Below are 14,695 nucleotides of genomic sequence, written 5' to 3' on the forward strand. Positions count from 1 at the left end.
TTCTCTGACAGAGTGCTCTTGGGAGGGTGAGTGTCCATCTTGCTCTCCCCTGCCCAACCTGGTCCTAGCCTGAAGTCACCACTCAGTAGCATTTACTGAAACCCAATGGCTAATTGTCAGGCCTAGAGTTTTACCTCAGAATATGAGCCTATTCCTCTAGTGTCAACCCTCAGAAGGCTGAAGCAGGAGTTCAAAACCAGCCTGGGTGACATAGTGAAACCCTGTCTCAAAAAAAAAAAAACAGAAGAATATGTGACTGTTGGTTAAGCTTATGTTTCCCTGGCCCTGTATGCAACCCTAGAGCAGAGCTGATTTCCAGATTGTTCCCAGAGACAGTGAGTTAGCACCGAGCAAGCCAGTGCAGGGAGAAAAGGGGTCTGTTTCATTGGGGGGCATGAAATTCAGGGTCAGGGTGTCTGGTCAGAGGAGCTTTAGGCATCAACAGGGAGATGGTCTTTGGAGACCAATTGGTGACACTGACTTCATTTTCTGTCTATTAGAATACTTGTTTGGGGGCTGACAGACTGGCTCAAGTAGGAGAGCAGGCCCTGAGTTCAAACCCCAGTACTGCCAAAAAAAAAAAGAATAGAATGCTGGATTTTGTTTTTGTTTTTCTTGGTGGCCTTAGAGAGATTGCATTAAATGGAATCACAACATTAGATTATTTCTGTTTTGTTGCTGAGCAGGTGAAGGAACCCAGGGCCTCCCACATGCTCAGCAAGCACTCTACCAGTCAGCTACATCCCCAGCCCCTACAATCACAATATCTGAACACAGCAAAAAGTTTATAGAAAGAAAGACAGGCATGGTGGTGCACAGCTATAATTCCAGCACTCTGGAGGCTAAGGCAAGAGGATTTCAATTTCATGGCCAGCCTAGGCAAGATGCTGTCTCAAGGGAGAAAGAAAAGTTACAAAAAGAAATAGGGATTACCAATATTGTAGCACAAAGTCATGTCATGTTGCAGGCTAACCGGATACTGTAAATTCCTGTAAATTTGTTCTAGGTTTGAATGTATTTAAATACCTGCAGAGGTACTGGTGTGTTCACACATCCAGCTTTTTCCTGTGAACACATGAAAAGGTGTTTGTAATCAGAATGTTTGCTCTTCCCACTACATGGACAATTCCTGAGTCTCAGCCATGAATGTCATCCCCCTGGACTTAAGCAGCCTGAGCTAATTAAAAGGTTCAGATGAAGTTAATCAAGTTTGGAACTCTAATTCTGTGCAGTGTTTGGATACGATTCGATGAGTCATCTCTTGGCAGAGCAGCCCTCCGTCCCTGACAGTGTTTGATCTTAACAGACGGGTTTATAATCCATAAACCGGTAGGGAGGTGCTTTTCAGAAATGCAGAGTCAACATGGTGGGGGTGGAGGTGTCTGTCTGTCTGGTTTTTGGGAGCAGTGGAAAGCAGAACAAATAGGGAAATCTAATACACAAGAGCTTGTCAGGGTCTAGGGTCAGACCTGAGGCTGCTGCCTTTCTAGAACATGGGTTTCTTCCCACCCCCTCCACCCCTGCTCACTAGAGTGCTGACTCTGAAAAAAGAGTGAAAAAGACAAGCTTCTGTTTTCTTTACTGCAAATCAGTGGCCCAGCTGCTGGCCCCTTTCCCAGTGGCCCTGAGAGCGCCTCAGATGTGGTCAGCGAGGTATGTGGACGGTGCCAGCCTGCCGGCCCTCATCCAGGCAGACTACATCAAGAACAGGCCAGGGGCCCAGGGAAACAGCAGGCCGCCTGCTGGCTGCCTTGGCTCTCCCTCGAAGTGCCATCTTGTTCTTTCTGAGACAAAGCTGCTGTTCCCTAAAGTCTCCTTGATGGGCAGGGCTGTGCATGACCACTTCCACTGCTCACCCACTGGGCTAGTGTCTAACAATGATTGCACCCTTTGTGAGAGGTCAGGCCTGTCTGTAAAGAGCGTCTCACAACACCGGCCCTCCTGAGATGGGGGCAACGAAGCCACGCCACGTGGCATGTTGGTGCCCTGCTCCTGCATGCTTCTGGAGTTCAGGCGAGTTAAGAAGCCAAATCTGAGCTTACACCTCTTCTCTGCTGCTCCTTAGCAGTTGCAGCAAGCTGTCACTTCATGTCTCTGAACTTGGGTTTCCTTGTCTGTCAAGTAGAAAAGCAGTTGTAGTTAGCATGTTCCCCCATCGTGTTTGTGAAGATGGGCTGAGTGGTCACACATGCGTCGTGATGTGTGTCTCTGGCATAGCAGGTACTGTAATGGTTTGGGCTTTGCTCCCAGAGCTGTTTTGTAACCAAAACATGAAAAGTTTTGTGGCCAGGGCTGAAAAGTTACTGGTACATCCTGGTCCCTCGTAACAATTAGTGCTTCTATCCCAGTGACACAGAAATGAGATGGTGCAGAAAGCCACCGTCATAGGGCTCCTGGCTGTCACTGAGCCCCTGGCCTTGGATTATGCCATTCGAGAGGCCTCTGTCCTCTGCTGCAGCAGCGCTGGTGTCTGTTCTGGTTCTTGATGCCCTGTCCTCAGGAGTCTGACAGAAAGTCTCTGGCATTCCGTGTGGTCTACCTGGAGAGTCCTCAGGACCAGCTGATTCTGGATTGCCTTGCTTTCCTGGGACACTGTTGGGAAAGAGGCTTGTTCTGAGCAGGAAGTTCCTCCCCTCCTGTTGTCCTATCTCCCCCAGCCCCTAGAAGGTTGCCAGCATGCATTTGCTTTCTTCATCTGCAGAGGAACCTGTCAGACCAGCATCCAGTGTAGTCATGTTGGAGGTGCCTGCCGAGCAGTCCGGTCATGGTGAGGGCTCCAGAAGTCATGTCCTTGAAGGACAGTGTAGGCTTCCTGGACAGCAAACAGTATTTAGAGTAAGTAGGTGTCCCTGGGCCTTTTTAACCTTTAGTGTGCAGGGACCAATATTGGAGCTGGGAGTGTTAGCAAGAAACAGGGCGGGAGTGCCGAGGCAGCATGGCCCCACAGCGGTGTTTGCAGTCTTGGGCCACCTCATGCCCCATTTCGGAACTCGTCTTAGGCTTCAGTGGTGTCGTGTTGTGCTTCCTGAGTTCTCAGTCATGGTGTGCTCCCCAGCCATCAGCTCCGCAGCTGAGGAGATCAGGACTCGCCCCTCACTGCTGTCCCTTTACCACCTGGGTCTCCCTAGCATGGAGCAAGTGCTCAGTGACACAGGTGAATGAACAGAGCTGCTCAGCCTGTTGAGGGAGAGCCCTTTGTACTGATAGTGTAACTTGTTCAATAAAGTTTATTAGCATCTGCAGATACTGATGATGCCCCTTATCCAGGTGTTAGGTGCTGTTCCAGAGCACCCAGGGATTGGGTTAGAAGCCGAGCCACGTGTCGCTACTGCCACTCCAAAGTAGTCTGTGTGCCATGGGAGAAAGAGTGTTACCCTTAGGAACAAGGCTCAGGCCAGCTAGCTCTCTGCTGGGGGCGGGAACAGGTGGGAAACAAAAATGCCTGCCCACCAACCACACAGATAGCATCAGGGACAAGGGGCCATGCTGGCAAATGATCGTATTATGGTCAGCTGTATCATGCACCTGGCTGTGTTTGTGGGCTAAAAGCTCTAGCCTTGTGGGGGTTCTCCTGCCACTGTAGCTCTGACTCCAAGCTTTTGCCCTGGTTTGCAACCAAAATTAACATCTGTTTCTAGAGGCTGACATCGTTCTTGCATTAAGGGAGGCTTTGTTTATAGTGACCTGCCCGACTGATGACTGAGTATTTGGCTGGCCTATAAGGCTGAACATCCCTTTGAACTGATGCCTGGAACGCACACTGCCCTCCCCGATCTCTGCTCTGGGTCAGAACGGGACCTTTTTCCTCTGCAGAAGGCTTCTGCACACGCACGCCTCCCACACACACTCACGCCTCACTCACTTTTTGCTTCCCTGGGGAAGCCTTACCTGCCACAGCCCCAGCCTCTGGTATCAGAGCCCTTTATTTGTTTTGGTAATTGGTTGCCTCTGGCTGGATTTGTTTGATAAGCAGTGTATTAGCTTTCTAAACTTGGCCCACACTTTAAATCATGTACTGTTTCCTACAGATTAAACAAGTTTCTGAGTTACATCCGCAAGTGTCGTTATGGAGAGACTGGTTCTAACCTCCCTTCCTTTCCCTTTCTCAGTGCTCCTGAAGTTCCGCACAGATAAAGGAAGAGACCCCAGTTCTGATACCCACAGGGAGGACTCGGAACTGCTGCTCCAAATCCGAAATGATGTTCTCGAGTCACTGGGCGTCAGTCCCAACCTGCTTCCCGACGACTTTGTCAGGTTGGTGTCAGTGTTGATCCAAGGTTAGCCTGGCAGGCAAACATCTGCTTTCAGCAATCTGCTTCGATTTGAGGAGATCTTTATGGGGACCCAAAGGCTGGAAGAAAGGCTCCATGCTGCCTTCCCAGCAGGAGGATGGAGAGGTCAAGGCCAGCCCAGGCTGCTTAGTAAGACTGTTACAAAAGAGAAAGGGGGAGAGGCACAGGCTTGTGTCTGACAGTACAGAGTAATACTTCTAGCGTGTGATGTGGAGCTCCAGGCAGTGGAAGATCTGTCAGCACTTGCCTACACCTTTCTCTGTCACTGTGCCGTATGTTTGGGGGACATTTTCAGATCTGCACATAACTTCCTCTCTACAGTTTTATAGCGTCCAGCTCATGGAGCAGTACGCTTTACTAAGCCTGTTCCCTGGTCACTGGAGTTTCAGGGTTTCGTGGTTACGTGACGCTGTAGTGTGTCATGTTATGTTAGACGCTGTGGCCCACTGTACACACGTGTGCAGGTGCAGCTGCCAGATACACAAGTAGAAAGGGAGTTGCTGGGTGTGAAGGTGGTTTCTCATCTGGTGGTTATTGACACTTTGTCCTCCGCTGTAGCCTGTCGCTTTGTACCTCCAACAGCAGATCTCCAAGTTCTCTGCATCCTCTCCCCTGGGCACGGAGCACTTTCACCTAGGTGACAGTCTTTTGCTCACACACACAGGCCAGGATTTTGTAGGACACCAAATGGTCACGAACGCCTTTCCAGCAGCACTGGGTGACCACTTGTTCCAGTTCCCTTTTTGTCTTTGAGGATGTCCTAAACTCCTTTGCTGTGCCTCCAGACTGTAGCACCCCTGGCAATGGCTGCTGTTTTCTTGTGACAGTTTCTGGAGCAGCTTTGACATGCCAGGCACCAGAGTATTTGCTTCATCTACACAGTCTCTGAGTGCTGTCAGCAGTGCATTTTGTAGGTGGAGGACAGAAACTCGGAGAGAGAAGGGGCTAGTGCAAGGTCCTGCAGCCACCCCCTCCCCACCAGCCTTGTTTCCTTGCCACAGGGATATCTTGAATTCCATATGTAAATGAAGAAATGGTCCAAAGAGCCTTCATCAATTGCTTTGACCAACCAAGATACCACCTGGCCTTACCACATCGATGCCCTCTGGCAGCCACATGCCACTTCAGTTTCTTCTCAGCAGTCAAGTGAGCCAGAGCCTTCTCCTTCCTTTCTAGTTCCTCCTTTCTTCCCTCCTGGTGGGGAACCTTACGCATGTGTTAGACAGCCCTTCCCAGTCAAGAGCAGCCTTAAACCAAAAAGGCATCATCTAAAACTTGGCGCAGACTACTAGGTGCCCCAGAAGTCGGGCTGGTGAACTGCAGGGCTGGATGGGGTCCCTGTCATGCTTGCTCAGCCAGGCACTCATCTCTTGGAAAAAGGACCAGTGTGAGAAGCTGTGTTGCTGCCCTGTGCCTTGGAGCAGGAAGGGGGCCTGCGACACGCAGACTTACAGCCAGCAGTAGGCTGGGACTGGCTGCTGGGTCATGAGGGTGCAGCCTAATGCTTGTTTTGGGAATTTCGAGTGATGTGTTGACAGGCTCTGTGTCGCTGGCCAGTGGAGTTAAAAGCCCTCTTCCCAGAAGGGACAGGCCCAGCTTAATGAGCACTGGCTGGTCCTTCTGCCCTCTCTGTGGAAACCGTTTTCACGAGTCTAGGTCTCATGTGCTCAGGCGCACCACTCTATTGCCTTCTAAGTGAGAGGTGTTTGGTGGTCTCTTGAAGCTGTCTGCACACAGGCCACAAGACGCCCTGAGATGGGCTGGGGATGAGGGCAAGGAGATGAACTGCCATCTCACAGCTGAGCCACCCTCACAAATGGCCCGTGTGGCCACCGAGCAGGGGAGGCCGTGCACAAGTCTCCGGGCACTTCATCTGGTGTGGCCCCAGCACTCGCCTTCGTCTTAGGCTATTCATTCTCTTTTCAGCGATCTTTATTGCTGTTCTGATTACAAAAGTAACAGATGCCCATTGCCAGAAAAATAAAACAGAAGAAAAGGATGGCCCCAAACACTGTTCTTTTTCTTTGTGTAAATGTCCAAAGGTACACAGTCTATACTCTGTGATAGCCTTTTCCAGCATGTCACAGACCTGTTTATATTAATAATCTCCGGTCATATTGCTTGTATTCCATGTTTACTGTCTAGGTACATGATTAGCCTGTCTGATTGGTGGGCGTTAAGGTGGTTTATAGGTTTTCATTGTGACAAAGTTAGCCATTTTGAAGTGTGTGATTCATTGACATTAAGGACATTCACAGGGCTGTGTAACCGTCACACTAACTCCCCCTCCCGCCCAGGAACCTCTAATACTTTGACTGCTCTAGCTACCTCCTGAAAGTGCAATTGCAGTGAGTCCTTTGTGACTTACTGCATTCTGTTTTGTCTGGGGATCAAACCCAAAGCCTCATGCATGCTAAACATAGGCTCTGCCTCTGACCTCACCCCAGCCCCAACTTGCTGGTTTAATTGGGGTTGAGCCTAACCAAGGTATATTGTAAGCATGTATGAAAATACAACAGTGAAACCCATTGGACAGCTAATATATGCTAAATGGGTTTTTTAGCCAGGCGCTGGTGGCTCACGCCTATAATCCCAGAGGATCACAGGAAGCAGAGATCAGGAGGCTCACTGTTCAAAGCCAGCTCAGGCTATCTCAAAAAAAAAAAAAAAACCATCACAGTAAAGGGCTGGTGGAGTGGCTCAACTGGTAGAGCACCTGCTCTTTGCAAGGATGAGTCCCTGAGTTCAAACTCCAGTACTGCCAAAAAAATGAAAAAATGTTTATTACCAAAAAAGTCGAATATTTAGAAAAGTTGAAAGAAAGTAGTACAATGGTGAGCACCTATCCTATTATTCCCTCAGCTAGAGTTAATTGATGTTTTTTATTTTTGTTTTATGGGGTACATGTTATCATAGTAACATCCTTAATACTATATAAAAGTTCATTTTGCATTTGGTTCTTTATCTGTTAGTCTGGAATAGGGTTTAGAAACTGGCTTCACACCTGTTTCTGTGAATAAAGTTTTATTAGAATATTTATTTATTTGCATGTTATTACAGCATTGGTACTACCGTGAAGTTACATAGTTGTAGGAGAGACCATATGGTCTATGTAACTGAAAATATTGCCTGGTACTTTGCAGAGACAAGTTTCCAATGGTTCACCTCTTTGTTTTTCTGAGTCTAGGCCAGTTGTCTTACGAAATGCCCCACATTCTGGAGGCCGGGGGTATAGCTCAGTGATAAAGCAGAACTCAGTCTTGTGCATGCTAGGCCCATGCTGTGAGCTACATTCCCAGCCCTTGTTCAGTTTTTGTCATTTGGATTTATGTGCAGTAAAATTCATTCTTGTTTCCTCATGGTGTGTTACTTTTTTTGTTTTGTTTTGCAGTACTGGACTTTGAACTCAAGGCCTTCATCTTGAGCCACCCCACCAGTCCTTTTTGTGTTAAGTATTTTCAAGATAGGGACTCATGAACTATTTGCCCGGGCTGGCTTCGAACCATAGTCCTCCTAAATCTCTGCCTACTGAGTAGCTAGGATTATAGGCATGAGCCACTGGCACCTGGCCTTGTTTTGGGTTTTTGGTTGGGCCTCACGCTTGCTTGGCAGGCGCTCTACAATGTGAGCCACTCCGCCAGCCTTCCTTCTTACATGATTTTGTCTTAAGATGGAACACTTCCCAGACTTGTGTGTTATCTTTGGGCAGGGCCACGCTAACCTCAGTATCTTCCCAGGTTCATTGTGTGTGCAGTGGAAGCAAGCACAGGGCCTGTGCCTGCCTGGCAAGGGCTTTCCCTCTTATCTGTATCCCGAGCTCCCTTCTAACAGGACATTTACTGTGGGTTTCCATTTGTACAGAAAAGGCAGGTGGAATTTTAATAGGAATTAGGTTGAACTGTACAGATCTATTGAGGCAATACCACCAGCTTAAACATGGGCTATCTTCCACTTTTTAAGGTGTTCCTTAAATTTTTTAAACAGCGTTTAAGTTCTTTGTTAAATTTGTTGTTCTTAAGTATTATGATCGTTTGGATGCTATCATAAGTAGAGTTGTTTTTCTAATTTCATTTTCAGAATACTCTGCCTTTGCTAGTGGAATGTACAATTGGTTTTTATATGTTCATCTTGAATCCTGCCTTTTTTTGTTTTTTGGTGGGACTGTGGTTTAAACTCAGGGCTTTGTGCTTGCAGAGCAAGCGCTCTACTGCCTGAGCCACACCACCAGTCCACTTCACTCTGGTTATTTTGGAGATGGACTCTCAAACCTCAGTCCTCCCTCCTAGTCCAGTTAATTGTAATCTTTGCTTTGGTTTCCTAGTATTTTGCTGAGGCGTTGGACCTGTTTCTGGAGGACATTAAAGGGTGAATCGTGGTCACAGAGCATACAGGGTGTGTGTGTGCAGAGCACTTGATCGTCTGAGGAGTGTGGTTGTGCATGGAGAGTTTTGCTTTGCTGTGTCTCCCTACGCGGTAAATGGTAGAAATCGCTCGTGGGCTACAAAAAGCAAGAGGAAAAGTCACCAGGCTGTTTACCAACCTTGGCCAGGGTGCAAGGAGGTGATGCTCTCTGACACTGCTGCTGGTGATTGGAGCAGATGGCTGGGGAGGCATTTTGGCTGCACATGTGGGCACCTCTGTGCTCAGTAGATGGGCATCTGCCTTGAGGGGCCTTTTGGACCACTGTGCTGAGAAGGCTGATTGCCATGTGAACAGCTTCAGTACCCACCATTGGCTTACAGAACAGGATCCTAAGTGAGAGTTGCAACCTTTACAGTGATGTTAGCTTAGATCGCACACCTGAGATCTGTCCAGAAGGAATGCGCCCTGGTGTGGGAGGTGCCACGGTGGCCTGCCGCAGGCTCCTAGTGAAGCCTTCCCGCCATATCCACAAACCTCCCACTTCCACAAACTTCCTCATGTTTGGTAGAGCTCCAGAGCTGCTTCCTCTGGGGAGATGGGGGGTGGAATGTGATTTGGTCTCCAGGCTGGTGATTTGCAGGGCCAGGTGAAAGTGGCAGCTACGATTGATGCCCTGACCCCCATCCTGGCCCACGTCCTGCTTCCCCGTGGCTTGTGAAGACTTTGTTTTGCTCTGTGCTTTAATTTCAGGCCCCACATTTCCCATGCCGCCCACGGGGTGGCACAGGCCTCTTCCCTGACATTTGTCTGGGAATAGCATACACAGCCCACCACCCATCATGGTGAGAAGGGAATTGCGGGAATGTTCCCTGGGGCACTGAAACATCTGATATTTGTAGAACCTTATTTTTAGGAAGCACAGATATAGTCCTTCGTACAACTTTAAGAAAGGAAAAAAGTGTGAGACAATCCTTGCTCAGTGAAGTGCAGAGGTCATTCCAAGCCCTTTAGGACCGGGTCAGGTTTGATTTTCACGCCTGGATGTCAGCCTTATGCTGCTGTCTGTGTGTACTCCTGCTAGAAGGTGTTGTGCTTCAATGTCACCTCAGCTGTCTTGTCCCCACTTGTCCTCTCTTCTAGGTACTGCTTCTCTGAGATGGCCCCGGTGTGTGCCGTGGTTGGAGGGATCTTGGCACAGGAGATTGTGAAGGTAAAATGACACTGTGGAGCAGAAGATACTTGTCCCCCGCCTGTCCATGCCCTGACAGAAAGAACCTAAGACTGCCTCTGAGAGCTGGACCTCTTCCTTGTCCCGTGCTGGCCCTTTGCACCGGAGCTGCTCTGCAGACAGCTTTGTGTGCCTGCTGTGTAGCGCCAGCACAAGCACCAGTCTCTCCACTTCTACCCACTCTAGGAAACCAGTACTGTTGTAATCCCCACATACGAGAAGGACACTGAGTGAGACCCAGAAAAGAGACCCCAAACCCTGTGCTCTTGTCCTCCATCCTTCACTCCAGCGTTAATACCCACATGCCATAGTTGTAGAGATGAGCCCCAGCGGCGCTTTGCAGGGTGGCCCATGGCTGGGGCAGTAGTTTTTATCCTCTCCAGAGACTCCTGCCATGTCACACAGCCCACTACCTGGTTGAGTCTCTTCTGGACTTTGTGAAACTGTAGCATGCCTCAAAATATGCTTGCTTCCTGGCTGAAAACATGAGGCCCTGAGTTCGAATGCTAGTATTGCCAAAACTGGGTGTGTGAGGTGTTGTGCTTGCTGTCTGGGACTGCAGCTCAGTGGTACTGCATGTGCCTGGCGAGCACAAGGCCTTGGCTCCATCCCCAGCACCACATTTTTTTAAAAAAAACCCTTGCCTGCCACCAGTGGCTCACGCCTATAATCCCAGATACTCTGGAGGATCAGGAAGATCGTGGTTCAAAGCCAGCCCAGGCAAATAGTTAGTGAGACTCTATCTTGAAAAACCCTTCACAAAAATAGGGCTGGTGAAGTGACTCAAGCTGTAGGCCCTGAGTTCAAGCCCCAGTACCGCAAAGGAAAAAAAAAAAAAGAAAAAGCCCCAACACAAGAAAGGGCTGGTTGAGTGCCTGCCTACCAAGTGTGAGGCCCTGAGTTCAATCCCCAGCACCTCCAAAACAAAAAAAAAAAGGCTTTTGCTGGTTCTTTTATTTTTTTTTTGAGACAAGGCTGACCTCACCCCATCTTCCTGCTCACCCTACTGAGGACTTGGGGTTACAGGCATGTACCACCACACCCCGCTTTCAAGAGGTGAAGTTCTTGCCCAGGAGAGGCAGTGGTGGAACCACAAGTTGAGCGAAGTGGTGCCCAAAGCCGTGCCCCATCCTGCTCCTGGTTTTTCTTGGTGTGTAGAGTGGAAGTTGGGGCAGGGGGCCTCCCTTCGTTGTTTGTGGCCGCTCCTGTGCATCCCGTCCTAATGCCACCCCTCCTCCCTGCCTGCATGGGACAGCTGGCACCCAGCATCTTGTTTCTGTTTACGCAGACAGCCCGAGTACTCGGCATTCTTGGTTGCTGGGCGTGTGTGGAATCCTTGCCCCTTGTGCTGGGGGAGCACTTTACCTTTCGCCCCACGCTCACCCCGTGTCCTGTTCTCATCCCTGCTGTCCCCCACACTTAGCAGCACTCCAGCTGGCAGGAGCAGCCTGCAGTGAGAGGCTCATGTGACCCCCTATAAAAAGTAAAGGAGGGTTTGTAGGGCACATGTGGAAAGTCCTTGGGATGGTCTTTCTCTTCCTCCTTCCTTCCTTGCATCCTTCCACTGTCATGTCATGTCATGTCATGTCATGCTGCCTTAGGCTGAAGTCACTGCTGCTTTACCTCCATCCCCAAGGTCCACAGCAGGGCAGCACAGATGCCTGGAGTCCCAGCTGCTCAGGAAGCTGGAAGGGGGGAGGATTGTTTGAACCCAGAAGCTCAAGGCTAGCCTAGGCAACCTAATAAGATCCCATCCCTAAAAACATAAAAATGAAGCCTGGTATGGTGACTCATATCTATAATTGCAGCTACACCTGAGGCAAAGGTAGGAGGGTAGTGATCCAAGACTGTGCCTGGACAAATGCTTGAGACCCTGTCTGTAAACCAAAGTGAAAAATGGTGCGAGTGTAGCTCCAGGGTATATGCTGCATGCTATGGGCCCTGAGTGCAAAGCCAGTTCCCATCCCACCCCCAAAAAAAGGAGAATGAAAGAGCCTTGACTGTTTCGTCAAGCTGCCGTCCCTGAGTCTCCTTTGGAGGTGGACTGTTGCATTATGGTCACTTTTGCCTTAATAAAATCTAGCTTTGGCTTGAATCAGTCTGCTCTGTTCCAGACTCCAGAGATGGATGCAAGATGGGTCCAAGAGTAGCTTGGAGTTGTGGCTGTGGCACAGTAGGCCTTCCTTCCACCTGGCCCAGTATGGCATCCCTAGATAGCAGACCCTCTCTCGCTGCCCACCAGTAAGAACAGCTCCCGGTTACCAAGAGTTTAGAGCACTGGCAGACAGGTGCTACTGTCTGTCCATCACACACACAACCCAGAGACGTATCTCTGTGCGGTCCAGACTCCAGGCACAGGACCTTCTCTGCATCCTCATGCCTGGCACCAGCACCCAGCCCTGAAGAGCTACTCGGGAAGTCGGGCTTAGCTGAGGTGTGATATTGTCCCTGCCTCACAGATGAAGAAGCAGAATGCAATGGGCTCCATTTACAAAGGAGCAGCCAAGGACACTTAGGGCTTTGTCTCTAACTTCCTTTCAAAGGTCGCCTTTCTTCTGATGGTGCTGGCTTAGGTGATGGCCTCCTGGAGATGGTTGGGTTAAGGTCCTTTTTCAAGCTTTGCCCTCTCTTGCGCTCTTTCCTTAGAGAAGTGCATGTGCATAGAACTCAAGTGTTTAACTCCAGGGCTCTGGCCTGCTGACCCAGGATGACCACAGTTCCAGAGCTGAGGGGTATCACCCTGGCCTGGCCCAGGCCTGGGGAAGGTCAGTCACATTGTGTCTCCGTGGGGAGCACTTGTGCACTGTGTGTCTAGCCCTCAGTTAAATGTGTGCCCTCAGGTGAGGAAGGCTCCAGCCTCAGCCACAGCAAGCAGTTGTGCCCTCTGTCCACCCGGTGGTGCTGTCATGCTGGCCAGTGTGAAGTACCTGAGGGGTGTTGCCTTTCAGTTCCCAACTTCCCAGAGGCTGTCGAGGGCACCCAGCCCACCAGAGGCAGAGCAGAGACAGAGGATACAGTTGTCCCTGATGTCACCAGAGAGCCCCTGGGGAGCCACAGCCACCTAAGTGGAGACACCACTGCCCTGGACTTTTATTTGCTTAGTTATTTTCCTCACCATCTTTCTTCTCTTCTCTGTTGTTTCCTTTTAAAGCCCTTGAGTTGACACTCTTTTGTCTCTCCCCAGGCCCTGTCTCAGAGGGACCCTCCTCACAACAACTTCTTCTTTTTTGATGGCTTGAAGGGGAGTGGAGTCGTGGAGTGCCTGGGCCCCAAGTGAGCCCCAGCAGCCCTGGAGGAGAAGTGACCTTGGCCCACGGCAGGTGTCTTGCTCTTCTCCTCTGAGAGTCCTCACCACTAGCAGCTCTCCTGGCTCAGGAGCCTAGTGCCACCTCCTTGGGCTTACTCTCCACCTGACGTCACACCAGGAGAGCGTGACTGCAGGTGGGGAGTAGGCCCAGCCCTGGTGAGGCTCCCACGGAATCAGACAGGTGTCCCTCGAGGGACAAAGCAGGTCGGGCAGGCATCTTTCCTCTCACACCTGGAGACCCCAGCAAGGGCGGGCAGTGTCTGTCAGGCACTTCTGAGTTACAGTTGTAGATTACTTGGGTTCCGTCCAGGGATTGTGACACTTGTCAAAACTTTGCACGCTGTACCTGTAACAGCAGAGACCGAATCACCCAGAGATGCCCCAGTACCAAGTGTGTGGCCACGGGGTGCCATGGTCCCCAAGGCCCTGCACTACGCCCAGGGTGGTCCTTCACTCTCCCGGGAGTTGCAGCTGTCTGTGTTGTACGTGTTTTCTACATTTTCCTTGGTTTTGATATGGAATGATAATAAAGTTTTTTGCTTTAGAATCTGCTTCTTTTACTGCCACCTTAGAAACTTGGGGATCGTCCACTGATGGCGTTTCAGAACTAAGGAAGGTGTACCCCATCCCCTCTCATGGCTCCCCCCAACCACTCCCATCCTCATTCTAGGCGTGCTCAAGTTCTCAGTATTGCTGGCTCACTTGTCTGTTAAAGACTCCGCAAAATCCAGGCTGTCTTCAGTGGCAGGAGTTTGGGAATGACTTCACGGAGGTGCTGCTGTAATGCTCAGGTTCTCTGTGTGCCCAGCGTTGTGCTAGGCACAGTGGGCAATGATGGCCTTGCTCTAAACAATGGTGGTCGCCTGGCAGAGTGGCTCAAGTGGCAGAGCCCCTGCCCTGGGGTAATGACGCATTGCATAAGTCCCTTGGCCCCCTTTTTTGGGGAGTAATGGAGTTTAGGTTCCCCCAACCACTGACTCTAGCCAGGTTCAGGGCCTTTCACTTGCCCAGGCAGGGGCCCCAAACGTTTTTGCTTTAGTTGATCAGATAAAATCTCACTTTTGCCTGCAGCAGGCTCAGGCTGCAGTCCTCCTACAGGTACCTCCCTCGGAGCTGGGATCACAGGTATGTGCCAAACACATGGCTTTATTGATTGAGATGCTGGAGTGCATTCCAGCTCCCTTCACCCTTCCTGTGTGCGTGACGTACAATAGTTTGAGGTCTAGATGAGTCAACCCCTGACCTACCTCAGCCCTGCTGCCGTCATGGGGAAATCCTGAGAGGAGGACTGCATTCCCAGCCTTCTGTCCCCATTCCCGCCATGGGCGGGGCTGGCCTTGTCTGCAGGGCTCCCCTTCTGGGTGCCATTAGTGCCGTCCTGGCGCCAGGGTCAGCGGTTTTATTGCGGCCTAGGGTCTTTGAAATTTTTCACTAATTATAACCTTGACTTTGCAATGTGCACCTTTGGTCACAAGGGGGCGCAGGTGGGCCTGAACACAGATAAAA

The 14,695-nt window shown here is 50.2% G+C and overlaps 1 protein-coding gene across 1 annotated transcript in view; it reads left to right on the top strand.

The window, feature by feature from the left end:
• The window catches only part of Sae1 (SUMO1 activating enzyme subunit 1), a 65,462-nt gene extending 51,726 nt beyond the window's left edge, over window positions 1-13,736 (top strand). The window contains exons 7-9 of the mRNA XM_020181202.2: window positions 4,110-4,254; window positions 9,795-9,864; window positions 13,067-13,736. Coding sequence (XP_020036791.2) covers window positions 4,110-4,254; window positions 9,795-9,864; window positions 13,067-13,159 — 308 coding nt within the window. The 3' untranslated portion in view covers window positions 13,160-13,736. The remainder of the gene's footprint in view (window positions 1-4,109; window positions 4,255-9,794; window positions 9,865-13,066) is intronic.
• Window positions 13,737-14,695: the final 959 nt, after the last annotated feature.

This window comes from Castor canadensis, chromosome 16, assembly GCF_047511655.1.
Source record: "Castor canadensis chromosome 16, mCasCan1.hap1v2, whole genome shotgun sequence".
Lineage (NCBI taxonomy): Eukaryota > Metazoa > Chordata > Mammalia > Rodentia > Castoridae > Castor > Castor canadensis.